The following is a 17,070-nucleotide window of genomic DNA, read 5'->3' on the forward strand; positions in this document are numbered from 1 at the left end:
GTTAAAAAGCAAAATAGTTTTTAAAATCCTAGTTTATCAGCCGGGTGGTGGTGGTATGCACCTTTAGTCCCAGCACTCGGGAGGCAGAGGCAGGCGGATCTCTGTGAGTTCGAGACCAGCCTGGTCTACAAGAGCTAGTTGCAGGACAGCCTCCAAAGCCACAGAGAAACCCTGTCTCCAAACCCTCCAAAAAAAATTTTTTTTAAAAACTAAAAAATAAAAATAAACAAATCCTAGTTTATCTATTCCCTAGTGTATCTGTTTGGTCATGTATACACTTCCAAAGCCACGACTGTTTTAACGTATTGTCCTCCTTGTTCACAACTCACTGGTGGATATATTTCATGAATGCCTTAGATTCTGAGATTTCCTTTTCACCCATAGGATTTTGGGCGGACAAGGAAGAGCTGCAGAAGCTAAGGCGAAGTGAAATGGTTTTCAAGCCTCAGAAGAAGTGGCAGGAATACGAAATGAATATGGAAAACTGGGTGAAAGCCGTGAAGCGCTCCATGAATTGGTATAACAAGGCATAGCACTGCGCAGCCAGCGGAAACCCCACATGGCAGGCTGGCGGGTCGCACAGATGAGAGAAGCTCAGGGATTCCCGACATGAACGACTGTGGCGGAGAGGAGCTGATTTAAACTGAACCCCACTAGCGGAGAGAAAAAGTGTTGCTCTTTTTAAAAACTCACCAGAAAAATATTTTACTTTTTAAGTCCAAATCTTAGTGAAATTTTAAGGCGATACCTCAAAATTGTGTCTTCTTCTAGCAACTTCCAAAGGACATTTTCCACTCCCAAGTGCATTTTGATAATTTTGTATCCTCTTTTTTTTTTTTATACCAGGTCAATGTCACATAGGTCATCGTTATTCACCCTTAGAGAGGTAGCTATTCTGGGTCAAGCACCATCACATTTTGTTAAAAATTATGAAAAAGTTTTCTTAAATTTAAAATCAAGTGGACTGTTGAGCACTTTTTGTGCCACTCTGAGGAGAGCTCATTAGTCAGCACTTTCCTCTGTTGTGCGTGAAGACACGCCCTTAATTCTTCCTTGTACAACCTTTGTTATTGTTGTTGAGGTATGGTCACTGTATAGCCCAGGCTAGCTTGAAGCTTCAGATTCTCCTGCCTCAGCTTCCACATTCTGGGATTCTAAGTGTGCCTCTTCATGCTGAGCTGAGGTGGAGGAACCGGTTTTAGTTAGTGGGCTAAAAAGGCCAGGCGTGGTGGCAAATGTTTTTGATTCCAGGACTTTAGAGGCTGAGGGCAGCAGAGAGCGTGAACTTGAAGCCTATCTGGGCAGTTCGGGGAATTCTAGGCAATCCCGGTGACTTAATGAGGCCCTGGATTTAAAAACAAAATAAAACCTTTCATTTTGTTTCTTTGAGAAAATATCTGCCATCCAACTCATGCTGGTTTCTAACTCTTGAGCCTCCTGCCTTAGTCTCCAGAGTTCTATGTAACAGTCTATTTTTATAAAATGCAAGTAGTTAATGTAAATCTTTCTAGTTCTTTAGATTTCTTTATTTTTTGAAATGCTTGCATAAGTGTTCCTTTTTTAAAAAGTGCCTACTTGACAGTGTTTAAGTTATTATTAGTTTTTGTTTCTTTGGCTTTTGTTTTGTTTTGCAACTGAGTCGCATTATGTAGCTCAGGCTGGCCTAAAATTCCCAATCCTCTTGACTCAGTCTCCAGAGGTGCTAGGACTGTAGGAGTGTGCCATACTTGACATCAGAGTTTACTTTAAGTGCCCTAGTTTATTGGTAACTTAAAAATTGCTTTCATGGGTTACTTGTCAGTGTGATTTTTGGTGTTTGTTTGTGCTGCTCACCTCTGAGAGATAGCAAGGCTGGCAGATAAGGTGATGGACCATTTGTGTGTACTTGATGATTGCTGTAAGGCTGTGTACCATGAGCCAGTCTCACCTAATGAAGCTTTGTTACTGGAAACAGTGTCAATGAGTGCATTGAGAGAAGCCTCAGCTGGGTATAAAATTGTTGTGGGACAGTTGATGGTGCTCCAGCCTCTTCTACATCACTTGCCTGTCTCTCCATTTGGGGATTTGGATTTTCAAGAGTGAATGAACTTGTTCCCGTAATAGTCAATAACATATAAAAATGCTACCATTATAGAACTATTTACTACATAATTATCTCACTAAAGGAGCAACTGTTAGTGGGAATGTTGTTGCTGCTATCATAGGTCCATTTGGGAGTCAGTTATGCTGAATGAATAGTTACATTGTGCTTTGTGCAAGTTGTTTCCTTCCGCTGCTAGTGTCTGCAGTCTTTAAGGAAGTTTCTAGTTTCTTGATGGAAACATTGTAGCAAACTGTAGCATCATTAACTCCATTAACATTTGGAGAGCCAACAAGACGGCTAAGCAGGTAAAGGCACTTGTCATACAAACTTGCCGACCTGACTTCTGTCTCCTGAAGGAGCCCATGTAAAGGTGGAGGGAGAAAACTGACTCCAGAGTTTTCTTATGACCTCCACATGTGCAAGGTGCTGTGCACACATTCTCCATAATAATAATAATAATAATAATTCTAACAAAGATTTGGAAATCTTTTTTGTTAGAGGTATTTTTGTTTACTGTAACAAATCAGATCATCTGTAGATATCTTATTCTTCCTCTCCTTCAATGTTTTTACATAGCTTTGTGATCAATCATAGGTTTTCCCATCAATCATGTGAAAGCTGCTTTATTTAAATGATTGTGTGTAGGTTCTGCTGATGGTTATGATTTCATAGGAAGTAATTCTGTCCATTTGTATTAGGATAGACTGAATCGTGATGTTAGTTACTATAGGTTTGTTTTCCATTTCTTCCCTATGCTCTTCTTAGCACACAACTACAGAGTGAAGGATAAATGCCCTTTAGATAATGTGAAAAACAGCTAATGTCTCACCCAAATTGAGCCACTCTTGAAAGATCAGTGACTTTTTTGTTTTTTTCTTCTGTGGATCTAGAAGCTAATCTTTGGCTCTTTGACTTTCTGGCCATATTTTAGTGACAGAGCTTAGTGATTCTTGTAAGATTTAGGTAAAATCAGGAATACTATGTCATTTGTGGCTGTAGAGACAGTTGTTAGTCAAAAACAACTGGAGAACATTGTCCCTTTTGAAAATAAACTTGATATGCTAGTATTTCTTTCTTTTTATTTTTATTTTTTATTTTTTTGAGACAGGGTTTCCCTGTGGCTTTGGAGGCTATCCTGGAACTAGCTCTTGTAGAACAGACTCGTCTCAAACCCACAGAAATCCTCTGCCTCCGCCTCCCAAGTGCTGGGATTAAAGGCATGTGCCATGCCCGGCTAATATGCTAGTATTTCTTAGCATATTTCCTTCTCCTATTGTAGACCTACCAGGGATTTTAAGTGGTCAGTCTCCAGCCAACTCAATAAGGATGGTGTTCCTGTGCAACCCATTTTAAAGTGGTACTAACTGCTTTATACTCTGACTTACTTATCTTCAAATCTCTTGTATCCATCTGTGATATGGTTTCTCAATGCTAGCATTGATCTTTCTTTTGTTTTTGTGACAGGATCTCACCATATAGCTCTGGCTATCCTGGAACTCACCATGTAGACCAGGCTGTCTCCATATTCACAGAGTTCTGCCTGCCTGCCTCTGCCTCCTGAGTTCTGGGGTTAAAGGTGTGTGCCACCACACCTTGCAACACTGACATAGATCTACACTGACATAGATCTATTCTGTAGATCATCTGTGATTTGGTCTGTCCTCACCCCCATTTTTCCAAGACAGGGTCTTACTCTGTGGCCCAGGTTAGCCTGAACTCATGGGTGTCCCTGCCTCAGTCTCCTGGGTGCTAGGATTACATGCATGAATCACCAAGCCTGGCTTTGCTTCACTTCTCTGAACAAGGAAAGATCATTGTCCCAAACCTGAAGCCATGTTTGCTCTCTATTACACCCTGCCCCTCCCCAACTTAACACTGTGCCTTCATTGTTTATGGGGGAGTTTTTGCTTCACATTTATCTTTGATGTTACATTTATTGATAATATCTTATACTTATTGAAAAGGAAGATATTTACAACTAGAGTCATGATGTTTATTGTAAAAAAATCATTTTCAAATTTATTTTTGTAGAGATATACATCCATTGATACACTTGGGTATAGCAGCTTTTTTGTTGGGTCTGGGAATTGACCCTGGAGCCTGGTGCATGCCAAACATGCACTTTTAACTTTTTGAGGTATAGTTGAAACTTTCATTCACAGGTTTTATATATTTGACTGCAGATAAGTGACATTGTATTTTAAGAGTACCCAACATTCTGGTGCTATCAGAAAGAAGGAACTTCAGAAGTAACCCTTAAACAAAACATCTATACTGGGGACCAATTTTCTGTTTTGTTTTGATTTTGTTGTGGTGGTGGTGGAGGTGGTTTGGTTTGGTTACTTTTAGAGATAGGGTCGCACTGTGTAGCTCTGGCTGTTCTGGAACTCAATCTGTAGACCACGCTGGCCTTGAATTCAAGAGATCTGCCTACCTCTGCCTCTGCCTCCCAAGTCCTGGGATTAAAGGTTCCATAGACCCACTGTGCCTGGCTCTGGGGACTGATTTTTAACAGAAAATAGAACAGCCCAAGAGGCTAGCAAGATTTTTACAATTCTTTGTTTTTTAGAGACGGGGGTTTCTCTGTGTAGCCTTAGCTGTCTTAAAACTCTATAGACTAGGCTGGCCTCAAACTCACAGAGATCCACCTGCCTCTGCCTCTGCCTCCCGAGTTCTAGGACTAAAGGTTTATCACACACACACACACACACACACACACACACACACACACAGAGTGACTTTTATAGTTCTTTTTTCTTTGTTTTTTTGAGACAGGGTTTCTCTGTGTAGCTTTGGAGCCTGTCCTGGAACTCAATCTGTAGACCAGGCTGGCCTTGAATTCTCAGAGATCATCCTGCCTTTGCCTCCCTAGTGCTGGGATTAAAGGCATGCACCACTGCCAACCTTCACCTTTTACAATTCCTTGAGGAGAGATAATTGCTATGCCTCAGAGTCCTTCAACTTTGAGTCTAGAGCCATCCAGAAATAGTCTAAGGAAGATTTGAATCCACTTGAACAATTCTTAACCCCTTTAGGAAGTTTAGATTGTGCTTTTAAAATAAGAATAAGAAGTTTCAGACACGCCCTGAACTATTAAGATTCTCCTGATGGGGAATCAAAAGCCTGAAGGAGCCTTCAGAATTTAATAATTCTTAACTTGTTATTCTGGTCTCAAAGTCTTTCTGCCTCTTTTTTTTCTTTCTTCCTTTTTCATATCTAGGTAGTTATTGGCCATGCTTAGGAAAAACCGATACAGGAACTACAGCTTTAGTGGTTCTTAGGTTGGGAGGAAGCTCAGTGTGGCAGAGAGAGTGCTTGTCTAACGTGCACAGGACCCTAGGTTTGATCCCCAGCACTGCAAAATGGAAAGAAAAGAAAAGAATAAAGAGTCGTTATACAGGGCGCTGTCCCATTTTGTTTCTACCTTCAGTGTGTGAGCGATCCAGTTTTTCCATGTTCTCTCCCCAGCATTTGGTGATGTTGAATATTATTATTTCAGGTGCCTTTTGCCAACTGCTCCCCATCGTCTTTTAAATCTCTGTTCACTTCTTCCTCCATTTTCCAATTGGACTCTTTGCTAAATGAGCCCTAACTTTAAAAACTTTCTAAAATGAGGGCTGGAGAGATGGCTCTGAGGTTAAGAGCAACGACTGCTCTTCCGGAGGTCCTGAGTTCAATTCCCAGCAACCACATGGTGGCTCACAACCATCTATAATGAGACATGGTGCCCTCTTCTGGTGTGCAGATATACATGGAAGCAGAATGTTGTATACATAATAAATAAAATCTTTAAAAAAAAAACTTAAAAAAAACTTTCTAAAATGAAATCAGACATCAGGAGTCATTAAGTAGGGTTTTTCAAGTCATTTAAGGCAATATGTTATAACATCTTGCACATCGTCTAATGATGTGCCCAGGAGAAGAGCTGTTACTTCTCTGCCTGTGGTTCAGGACTCACACTGTGAAAAAAAGCAAGGTTTCAAAGGCAACTTAAGATGTCCTGTAGTGTGTCTGGACATATACTTTGTATATTGCATTCATCATGTTTCTAACTCTATGCAAAACAGTATGATTTATGTAAAGGTTCAAAATGATTTTGTGAAAAATTAATTAGAAAAGATGGAAAAGTATAGATTTGAATTCTCATATGTCAGTATTATGATTTTGTTTCTGTCATTGTCATGAATGTCAGTTTTATTAAATAGTTATTGAGACTTGTAAACCATTTTAAAGATCTTTAATAAAATTGAAGATGAACACAGTTCTAGAAACACTTTTCATATGCATATGGGTTTTTGTTTAAGACATGCTTTGTTTGTTTTGTTTTGTTTTTGTTGTTGCTATTTTTCTGAGACAAGGTTTCTCTATTTAGAAACCTTGAAAGCTGTCCTGGAACTCAGTCTATAGACCAGGCTGGCGTCAAACTCTTCACCAACTGAGCTATCTCTTCAGAATATTTTTTGATCTGTTTTAATTTATAGATTTATTTTTTATTTTATTGAACATTTTTATTGAACACAGCTTCCTACTCTGGTTTCTGCACACTGAGAAAAATCCTAGAAGAGGATGTGTTAGTGCCTGTTAGCAGACTGCTTTCCTAGGATTCCTGAAGCTCCCAGCTCGCTGTCCAGTACTACATAAACTAGGTCTGGTATCACACACCTAGAATCCCAACATTTGCCAGACAGAATCTGAAAGGTCATGAGTTCAAAGCCAGCCTCTGCTACCTAGCAAGTCACAGAGTAACTATGGTATAGCTCAGTGGATGAAACCTGGGTTCAATCTTCACTACTACATAAAAGAACAAAAGGGAAGGGAAGAAGCCAGAGAAAGAAGCATGTCAATTACAGGTGTCATTCAGTTAAAATTCGAATGTATGATTAGAGAAAAAGGTTTTGTGGAAACTTGCCTCTCTGGATCCCATTTTGTTTGCTCTTTGTTTCTAAGACTAGGTCTCACTCTTGTAGCCCAGGCTGGCCTTAAACTCATGATGAAGCACAGGTTAGTGCTGACTTTGTGGCATTTCTGTCTCATCTTCTCAAATGCTAGGATTACAGGCATGAGCCGCCACGAATGACTTCTTAGATATTCTCTCTTTAATTTTAATTGTTTTAAAGATCTCACTACATAGCTCAGACTGGCCTCAAACTCATGGCAGTTGGCATTCTCCAATCTCTCGAGGGCTGGTATTGTAACCATGTTCCACCCACTAGGTCTCTCTAAGTCTCTAGGTCTTATTCTACAGTTACATTGTTACACAAAGGAAATTACTAGAGAAGATGATTCCTTTTTTGTGATTGGGGATATAACTTGTTGTAAAGTTATAGTATCTCTTAAAATATTTAGAAAGATTATATAAATAACTGAAAGGAAGGTAACTTGATATATTAATATAATAGAATTAGCCCTACAGATTTTACAATCCTTCCTGAAAACTATAAATTATTTAAGAAGCTACTGTGAAACAAGGAATGAATGGCTGTTCTATAAATGCTGGTATATCAAAGTCACTTTAATTGAGTGTATCTCATTTGTTGCTTTGAGCTGGCATATATAATTAGAGACAACCAAATGGTGGAAGATTCAGCCAAATTATCTAGTCAGGTTCCCTAGCCAGAGTGGTAGCGCTTCTGTCTCTGAGCCCATGGTATCACTCTGTAGAGACTGGTTCCCAACTTCCTAATGCTGAAACCCTGTCTCAAAAAACAAAAAACAAGCCAGGCGTTGGTGGCGCACGCCTTTAATCCCAGCACTTGGGAGGCAGAGGCAGGATCTCTGTGAGTTCGAGACCAGCCTGGTCTACAATAGCTAGTTCTAGGACAGCCTCTAAAGCCACAGAGAAGCCCTGTCTCGAAAAACCAAAAACCAAAACAAAACAAAAAGACCTTATGTGGAGCTGATTTCACACCCCCCCCCCCAATAATTACCTAGATTAGTCTGGCCTGTGAGCATGCTTGTGAGGGATTTTCTTCACTGGATTAATGGAGATGGGAAGACTCATCCTCATTGTGACATCATTTCATGGCCTGGGCCTATGAATTAAAGGAGAGAGCATGCTGAATGATAGCATGAATGAGTGAATGACTGATTGAATGAATGCATTGCTCTCTATTGTATTCTTTTATAGATGTATTTTTATTTACGTGTGTGTGTGTGTGTGTGTGTGTGTGTGTGTGTGTGTGTGTGTGTGTGTGTGTGTGTACCATAGATGTGCTCTTGGAGGCCAGAAGAGGGGATCAGATCCCCTGGAACTGGAGTCATAGACCGTGGTGAGCGTCACGTTGTGAGTGCTGGGAACATAACTCTGGTCATCTGCAAGAACCGAAAGCACTCTACTGGTGACTATGGATGTGATGTCCTTAGTTGCTCTGAGTACCTGCTACCTTGATTTCCCCAAAATGATGATGCTTTGTAACATGGAGTTGTGAATCAAATAAACCCTTTCTCCCTAAGTTGCTTTTGTCAAGTGTTCTTCCCCCCTAATTTATTTAACTTTATTTTATCTGCATTGGTGTGAAGGTGTTAGATTCTCTGGCACTGGAGCTGCAGACAGTTGTCAGCTGCCATGTGGGTGCTTGGAATTGAACCCTGGTCCTCTGGAAGAGCAGCCAGTGTTCTTAAATGCTGAGCAATCTCTCCAGTCCCCTTGTCAAGTGTTTTATCATTTATTAGGAAAAGGAAGTGCAACAAAGACATGCCCTATGTAGAATCACCCAGTCAAGACATTCATTATTGCTGATTGGTGGTGGTGCACGCCTTTAGTCCCAGCACTCAGAAGGCAGAGGCAGGTGGATCTCTGTGAGTTTGAGGCCAGTCTGGTCTCCAGAGCAAGTGCCAGGATAGGCTCCAAAGCTACACAGAGAAACCCTGTCTCAAAAAAAAAAAAATAAATAAAAAATAAAATCACATCTATTGAGGAAAATTGCTTCGTGCAACAGGGTCAATGTTCCATCTCCCCGCCCCCACAAAAGAACATCGAGCTATCAAACCCCCAGGATGGATCCGAGTACCTGTCCTGAGGGGCACAAGAGTCTACTCTGCCCAATCTGCTAGGGGGCCAGGCTTCTATCCCCCTCTGCTGCAAAACTTGGCCTTTTTCTTTAATACAAGGAAGGGGGAATATGTTGGGAGCCATACAGCTTGGCATGGATCTTTAGGCCAAACTTAGCTGGCCACACTGTTATAGAATGGTTTTTTGATTATAAATGGCTTCTAGAAGCATGAGCACACAGAAGGAACAACACGACCCAGACGTCAATCCTTTGTTCCAACCACAGGCCCACTTACCTAAGCAACCCTCCCTTGTCCCACCACTTACCTAGGTAACCCTCCCTCACCCCACCACCCATGAACTTTTTACCCTGCCAATATCCTCCTTCTATAGTTTTCTAACGTCCTGCTTAAACTAACACCTGGCTCTTGGCCTCTTCTCCCCCTCCCCTTTACCCCACTCTACTGACTATATAAGCTAGCCTGGGAAAAATAAAGTTTTCCACCTGATCAGAATCCTGTCTTGTGGTCATTCTCTCTGTGTCTCTTGTCCCCATTCCCCTCCCTGGACATCTTGCCCTAGGTTGCGGTCCCTCGGGTCGGGACAACTACATACAAGGACATTCGGAGCATCAAAATAGGAGAAAAAGCCAGGCAGTGGTGGTGTATGCCTTTAATCCCAGCACTTAGGAGGCAGAGGCAGGCAGATCTATATGAGTTTGAGACTAGCCTGATATACAGAGCAAGTTTCAAGACAGGCTCCAAAGCTACACAGAGAAACCCTTTCTCGAAAAACCAAAAAATAAACAACAAAGGAACAAAATAGGAGAAAAAGGTAAATTATCAAAAAGTTTATCAGCAAGAGAATTTATACATATTTTTTAATTTCTTTGCTTTTTGAGATAGGGACCTCTCTAAGCTTAGGCTAGATTTGAATTATCTATGTAACCAAGAAGAAGCAGGGGGATGCAGAGTTCCAGGCCAGCCTGGGTTACAAGAATGAAATTCTTTCTATTTTTTTGTTTTTTATTTTTATTTTTTATCCATTGGTGTTTTGCCTGAATGTATGTCTGTTTGAGGATGTCAGAAACCCTAGAACTGGAGTTTACAGACAGGTGTGAGCTGCCATGTGGGTGCTGGGAATTGAAGGACCTCTGAAAGAGCAGCCAGTTCTCTTAACTGCTGAGCGATCTCTCCAGCCCCCAAGTGAGATCCTTTCTAAGCAGGTCAATAAGATTAGATGTGAAATGAAGAAGTTGCTTTTGTCGAGAGTAACTGAAATCAGCCGGGCGTTGGTGGTGCACGCCTTTAAACCCAGCACTCGGGAGGCAGAGGCAGGTGGATCTCTGTGAGTTCGAGGCCAGCCTGGTCTCCAGAGAGAGTGCCAGGATAGGCTCCAAAGCTACACAGAGAAACCCTGTCTCATAAAAGCAAAAAAAAAAAAAGTAACTGACATCCTTCTACTACTCCAATTTTCAGCTTCGGGAAATGAACTAGGGAGAGGCTGTATTTCAAATTCAAGGCCTCCATTCCTCCCTGTACTGCTAAAGTGGTTAATCTGTACATACTGGAAGTAACACTCCCAGACAACAAACAGGTTGCTCTTCCCCTTAAGTGTTTTTCCTTTCTCCAGCCAATGAGTGGATAGAAGAGGATGCTTAAAAAAAAAAAAAAAATCATGTTTGGAACTGTTCTGGTGGTAGATTTTTTTCTGTGCGATTAAAAAGGGGTCAATAGGGGTGTTCCTGCCCACAGTGTGTTTGGCTGGTGAGACAGCATCAGCATCCCTTTGGGAGCTTGTAGGAAATGTGGAATCTAGGCCACACCTTGAACATAAAGTTTTATGAGAGTTCCCTGGGTGATTCCTAGGACATTAAAGTCCGAGAGGCCCAGACTTTAACAGGCCTGCAGTTTTCATAGCCCCCTTTCCGCTGTTGATTCTGTGGCCCACATATTTACAAGGAAGGCTGACTTCTAAAAGCATACTTATTTATTATTGCTGTGTGTGTGTGTGGTGGGGGGGGGTCAGAGGACCACTTTAAGGAGTTGTTGGTTCTTTCCTTCCACCATGGCTCTGGGGATTTCACTTACCAGGAGTTATCAGGATTGTGCAGCAAGAGCCCTTACCCATTTTCTTGGTTAGTTTTATGTCATCTTGATACTAGCTAGAGTCATCTGAAAGGATGGAACCTCAACTGAGAAAATGCCTACATAAGATCCAGCTGTAAGGCATTTTCTTAATTAGCGATTGATGGGGGAGGGCTCTCAGCTCATTGTGGGTGGTGCCATCCCTGGGTGGTCCTGGATTCTTACAAGAAAGCAGGTTGAACAAGCCATGAGAAGCAACCAGTAATAAACACCCCTCTATGACTTCTGCATCGGTTCCAGACTCCAGATTCCTGCCCTGTTTGAGTTTCTATCCTGACTTTCTTTGATGATAGACTGTGATGTGGTAGTGTAAGCCAAATAACCCTTTCCTCCCCAACTTGCTTTCTGGTCATGATGTTTCATCACAGCAATGGAAACCCTAAGACACTCATAGAGCTATCTCACTGGCCCTGTGTTAGTAAGTTTTTGAGACATGTTTTCGTTTTGTTTTGTCTTTTGTTTTTTGAGACAGGGTTTCTCTGTGGCTTTGGAGGTTGTCCTGGAACTCACTCTATAGACCAGGCTGGTCTTGAACTCACATAGATCTGCCTGCCTCTGCCTCCAGAGTGTTGGGATTAAAGGCATGCGCTACCACTGCCCAAGAGACAGGATTTCTTATAGGGTTTCTTCATTTGTGCTGGCCTTGGACTCACTATGTGATAGAGACTGGATCTGAATTCCTGATCTTCCTGCCTCAGCCTCCCCAAAGTGCTGCCAGTCCAGGCAGGAACCACCGTGCCTGACTTTGTCTGCAATAGTGATTGAACCCAGGGTCTTGTAAGTGATAGGGAAATGCTCTCCCAGCGAGCTGCATGCATGCCAAGTCTTTGGGTTTTTTGTTTTGTTTTGTTTTTTTGTTTTTTGTTTATTTATTATTTATACAGTCTTCTGCCTACATGCCAGCAGAGGGCACCAGATCTTATTCAAGGTGGTTGTGATCCACCATGTGGTTCTGGAAGAACAGTCAGTGCTCTTAACTGCTTAGCTGTCTCTCCAGCCCAGTCTTTGTTCTTTTTAAATTTAGTTTAAGACAGAGTTTCTTGGTTGCTTTTGAACTCACTATGTACCCTAGGTTGGTCTTGAACTCCCAACTCTCCTGTCTCAGTCTTTTGAGTACCTAGGACTACCGGTTTTCATTACCATGCTTGTTCATTATACTTTGCTTCTCCTTCTGAATATGCTTGCTGGCTAGCTGCTGTATATTTGTCGATAATGGCACTGAAAATGAGTCGCTCTGACTCCGAAGGCACTTAAGCCCAGCAGGCTACAGATCCAAGTGGATCATTACAGCTTTAATAAATGTTAGGAAGGCAGACAAAATTTTATGGGGAAAGAGCTGGAGATGGGCTGCCAAGAGATTCCCTTTGGGAGTAAGTTCAGTTTAGCTGATAAGGCATAAACTTATGATCTAGGTGAGCCATGGGGTTGTCCTAAGATCACGAAATACCACCTAACAGCTCTTGAGACATTTATGCTTGTGTTTCCCATCCTTGCACAGTGTTTGGCACACAGTAAGTGCTTAATAAGCGCTGAGTCAATAAATGTGCCACCACAGCTCAGACACCTATTTTCTGGCATTGGAGATGGTAAAGACTTAATTTCTGTTTCAAGGGAAATAGGATCTTTTAATGGGGAGAGGAGAAGGTAGACAGAAAGCTGCTTGTGCACATTGCTAAATTGAAACTATGAGTGGGAATGAAAAATTGCTTTACATGAATTTTCATCCCTGAAGTAACTCAATTTATTCTGTACCGGAGAACTTTCAGTATTTGGCTTCAAAACCAAGCTGTTCTTCCTTGTTCTGAATTCTTGGCCTGCTGTGAAACTAGCATTTTCTGTCTTTTACAGCATAGCCTCATTAGGTCATGGAAATTCACAGCTAGATCAAACTAGTGTATGGAAAATTTGAAGCCTTCTACTGGGGATTTAGCTTTGTGGCTTTGGAAGCTGCTGTGGAATGTGGGCTTTTACATTATCTGTTTCAAAAGCAATGCTAAAGAATAACTGGCATACTTATTAACATTTACTGGTTGTATTGCGTGTCTCATGCTAACTCTCACAAGAGGACACCAAACTATATGGTAGTTTCATATTGTTCAACTTAGATTTGTTTGTTTGTTTGTTGACTTTTTGAGATATGATCTCTCTATGCAACCCGGGCTTGCCTGGAACTCAATATGTAGGCCAGGTTGGCCTGGAGCTCGAAGAGATCTACATGCTTTTGTCTCCCAAGTGCTGGGACTAAAGGCATATAACACTATGACTGACTCAACTTATTTTTTGTCTTAAAGCTTTCACCTTAGAAACAAGTTAAGGGAATATGGCAAGATGGATCAGAGACATTTGTTGCCAAACCTGATAACCTGATTTTAATCTCCAGGACCCACATAGCAGTACTCTGATCTCTACATTTATGCATTCTCTCCTTTCCAGCAAGGACATGTAGTGTTTCCTTGTGACAGGTAGTGAGATGCTGGAAATTCCTTTCTCCACGTTAGTCCAAGCATTCCATGGATCTGCTTCTCTTGAGGCTATACATGTTGGGGTGCTTCCTAATTCCTCTCTCCTAGATGGAGGTAAAGATGTTCTGCCATGCTGACTTTTGTATCTTTAATGCCAAGATTGGCAATTTTGTTGTTTTGTTTGTTCAGTTGAGACAGCGTTTCTCTGTGTAGCCCTGGCTGTTGGGGAACTCTCAGTGTAGATCAGGCTGGCCTTGAACTCAGAGACCTGCCTGCTTTTGCCTCCTAAATATTAGGACTAAAGGTGTGTGCCACCACCACCCAGAATGGTAAGTATTAAATAAGCTGAACATAATATCCTAACAAAATTTCTTATGGAAATTAAATAAATCTGAATTCATTTGTCAATGGAAAAGGCAATCACTCAACTGAGGTTTTGTATTGTAGAATCGGTCACAGGGTTAGTGCGTGTGGTAGTTTTAGAGTTCTGAGGGTTTTACCCATGAACATTGTGCAGAAATTGTCTCCAGTTCTTCCAAAGAAAGAGCCAAGGTTGTTTGCTCTCTTGCCCCCCTCACCTCTTTATGCGTTTATTCTACTGTATGTCTGTCTGATTTTTGAGAAAGCATGTCATGTAGACCAGGTTGGTCTCAAACTCCTGACTCCGCCTCTCAGAAGCATGTGCCACCACTCTGGGCTGATAATTACTTGATGGCACCCTCTGACAGTTCATTTCCCTTATCATACTACTTAAGTTATGTGCTCAACTTGTTTTTATGTCTGTACCAACACGGGATGTAGTAGTTTTGTTGTGGTTGGAACTATTTTTGTGAAATACAGACTCATGTAGCGGCACCAAACGGCTTTGTAGTTGAGGATGACCTTGAACTTCTGGTTTTTTGCCTCGAACTTCCAAGTACTGGGACATAAGCTCAATAAAGCCAAGAATTTTTGTCTCTTTTGTACACATGTCTCCAGCATCACAAATTGTCTTTGACTCATTGAGCTTTGAAGAAACAAGAACGATCAAAGAATCTAAATTTTTAAAATTTTATTTTGGTTTTCCAAAACAGGGTTTCTCCGTGTAGCCCTTGCAGTCCTGGAATTTGCTCTGTAGAGCAGGCTGGCCTCAAACTCAGAAATCTGCCTGCCTCTGACTACCGAGTGCTGGGATTATCATTTAAAAATCAGATTCTCCTATTTTACCCCCAAACTTCTACAGTAACTACGGTGCTCACGCAGAATTTTGCACATTCGCCTGAAAGAGCAACAAAAGAAAAAAATTTTTTTTTCTTTTGAGACAGAGTCTCACTGTGCAGCTCTGACTGGCTCGAACCTGCTAGGTTGAGTAGGCTGGCCTCAAACTCGCAGAGATTTGTCTATGTCTGCCTCCTGAGTACTGGGATTAAAGACAGGAGCCACCACACCAAACTGAGTATTTAATAAATGACCAGGTACTTGGGAGTGTGTGCCTCCATTTTCTGTTCAACTTCGATGCGACTGATGTGATCTGGTCTAAGGAATCGAAGCAGGACTCCTCCAGGAATTGAAGCAGGACCACCTCCTCTGTGGTCCACGCGTGGCCTCAGGGTCACTATTGTCCATCAGCCTCCCAGCTGCTCCTGGTGTAGTGGTCCATCAGAGGTCGGTGATGAAGATGTAAGGACCTTAGTTCCCATCTTCTCTAGGGAGGTGGGCTGGAAAAGAGGACCACTCTAGAGGTGAGGGAAGCCAGGTGGTGGGCGGAGGTGAGAGGCTTAAGTGGGAAGGGCCACCTTAGTCATTCGGGCCGCCTGGTCGCCCCCTGAGGTGGCAGGGGACCCACAGCAGGCAGGGCTTCAGGGCGGCCCCTAGCGGGGAGGGCGAGCGCGGAGGTCAAAGGGCCAGTGCAAGCTCCGGGGAGCCCGCCACCCACCTCGGCCCCTCCTCTCGGTGGCCAGCCGGGGGGCGGGGTTTGTTTACTCCCTACACGCACCGCGGCCCGGCCAATCCGTGGAGAGCGTCGCCGCGCGTCACGCCCGCGGAGGACCAATCGGCGTGCACCGTGCTGCTCCGCCGCCAAAGCGAGCGAGCGCGGGGGAAGCGGCGCCGCGGCCGAGTCGCTGAGGGCGGACGGCGTCGGGTTCGCTGGGCTGTGCGGCCGTCGCCGCCTGGCACGCGGGGCGCGCCTCGTCCCTTCCTGCGCTGCAGGCTTCAGACGCGCGCGGCAGCGTCCCGAAGGCCGCGGCTGGCTACGCCAGTGTTAGCTCGCTCTGACCCGACCTGGATCTGCCTGAGGAGCCGCAGCTCCCGAAGACGCGTCCCGGGCGTGGGCCGAGGGCTGTGCTGGCCGCCTGCCCCTCTGCACCGAGCGGCGGTAAGGTCCGGGAAAGGGCGCGGGCCTGCACGCCGGGGCCTTTGGACCGGGCGCGGTCCCCACAGGCCGGTCCTCCCTGCCTTGTCGCGGGATTTCTTGTCGCGGGGCTCGCTGATTGTCCCCAGGGTTTCTTGGCAGCCCGGCCAAGCACGCCCCCCTCCCCCGCCGTCCCCAGTTCCTGATGAGGCTCGGAAGCCTTGCAGGCTCGCCCTCTTCCAGGATCAGAAGGGCAAGGGCTGGCTCGCTGGCTGACTTTGGCTTCTCACTTAGGTCTGCTGACTTTTCCTCCCCGTTTCGTGATCCACCAGCCTCTTGTCTGTTTATGCCGGGTGCTTCTCAGAGTTCCAAAACCTGGAAGACCCCCCCCCCCCAGGTTCCCCAAAGTAACTTTTCCTTTCCAATAGAGGTTCCATTCTCCACCCGAGTTCTCGGAGGAATTCGGGAAGGCCGGTGGTTGCTGTGCACAGTGCAGTGGGAAAGTGTCGGTGGGCTCCCGCCTAGAGATGGCACAGTGGAGTGCGTGGACACGCGTCCGTGTTCCCGTGCTTTGTGTGGGCTCGGTTTATTCATCTGTGAACCAGATCTGCCTATGCGAGGGTGTTTCGATAGAGAAAAGGTCTAATCTCGCGGATGCACTTGAAACAAAGCTCACCTCTATTAAATGTAACTACCCTGGATGCCAGGCGAGACTCTGGACCCCATTTTGTTTCACCTTTTCAGTCGAAATAGTTAACTAGGCTGGTAGGCTGTGGCTCGGCGGTAAAATGTTTGCTTAGCATTCCTAAAACCCTGGGTTTGGTTCCCAACGCTGCAGCACCGAAAATGCCACAGCCAGAAACGGCTAACAGGTTCATTCTTTTAACATAGTAGTTCCTGAAAGTGCCTTTGAGTCTTTGAATACTTGCCTTCCTCCTTCCATCTCAACTCCTTAGCCCACATACTTTCTGTCCTCTCTACATGGCCAGCTGCTGTTTGTCATTTGGCTTGTAATTTTTTTTTTTTCTGGTTCACTTGTTTTCTGTTTTCTCAGT

General features: G+C 43.6%; 2 protein-coding genes across 6 annotated transcripts in view; both read left to right on the plus strand.

Moving 5' to 3' along the window:
- Positions 1 to 1,502, plus strand: part of Gk5 (glycerol kinase 5) — a 56,860-nt gene extending 55,358 nt beyond the window's left edge. Inside the window, exon 16 of the mRNA XM_027410922.2 lies at positions 385 to 1,502. Within this exon, the coding sequence (XP_027266723.1) occupies positions 385 to 533 (149 nt within the window). The 3' untranslated portion in view covers positions 534 to 1,502. The remainder of the gene's footprint in view (positions 1 to 384) is intronic.
- A 14,401-nt stretch (positions 1,503 to 15,903) lies between these two features.
- Positions 15,904 to 17,070, plus strand: part of Tfdp2 (transcription factor Dp-2) — a 106,791-nt gene continuing 105,624 nt past the window's right edge. For 3 of the 5 annotated variants that reach the window (XM_027410916.2, XM_027410918.2, XM_027410919.2), the window contains exon 1: positions 15,908 to 16,039. The gene's annotated coding sequence lies outside the window, so the exon portion shown is untranslated. Of the gene's footprint in view, positions 16,040 to 17,070 lie in introns of all 5 variants that reach the window. The other 2 variants (XM_027410917.2, XM_035443872.1) reach the window with 2 other exon arrangements.

This window comes from Cricetulus griseus, chromosome 4 (genome assembly GCF_003668045.3).
Source record: "Cricetulus griseus strain 17A/GY chromosome 4, alternate assembly CriGri-PICRH-1.0, whole genome shotgun sequence".
In the NCBI taxonomy this organism is placed as follows: domain Eukaryota; kingdom Metazoa; phylum Chordata; class Mammalia; order Rodentia; family Cricetidae; genus Cricetulus; species Cricetulus griseus.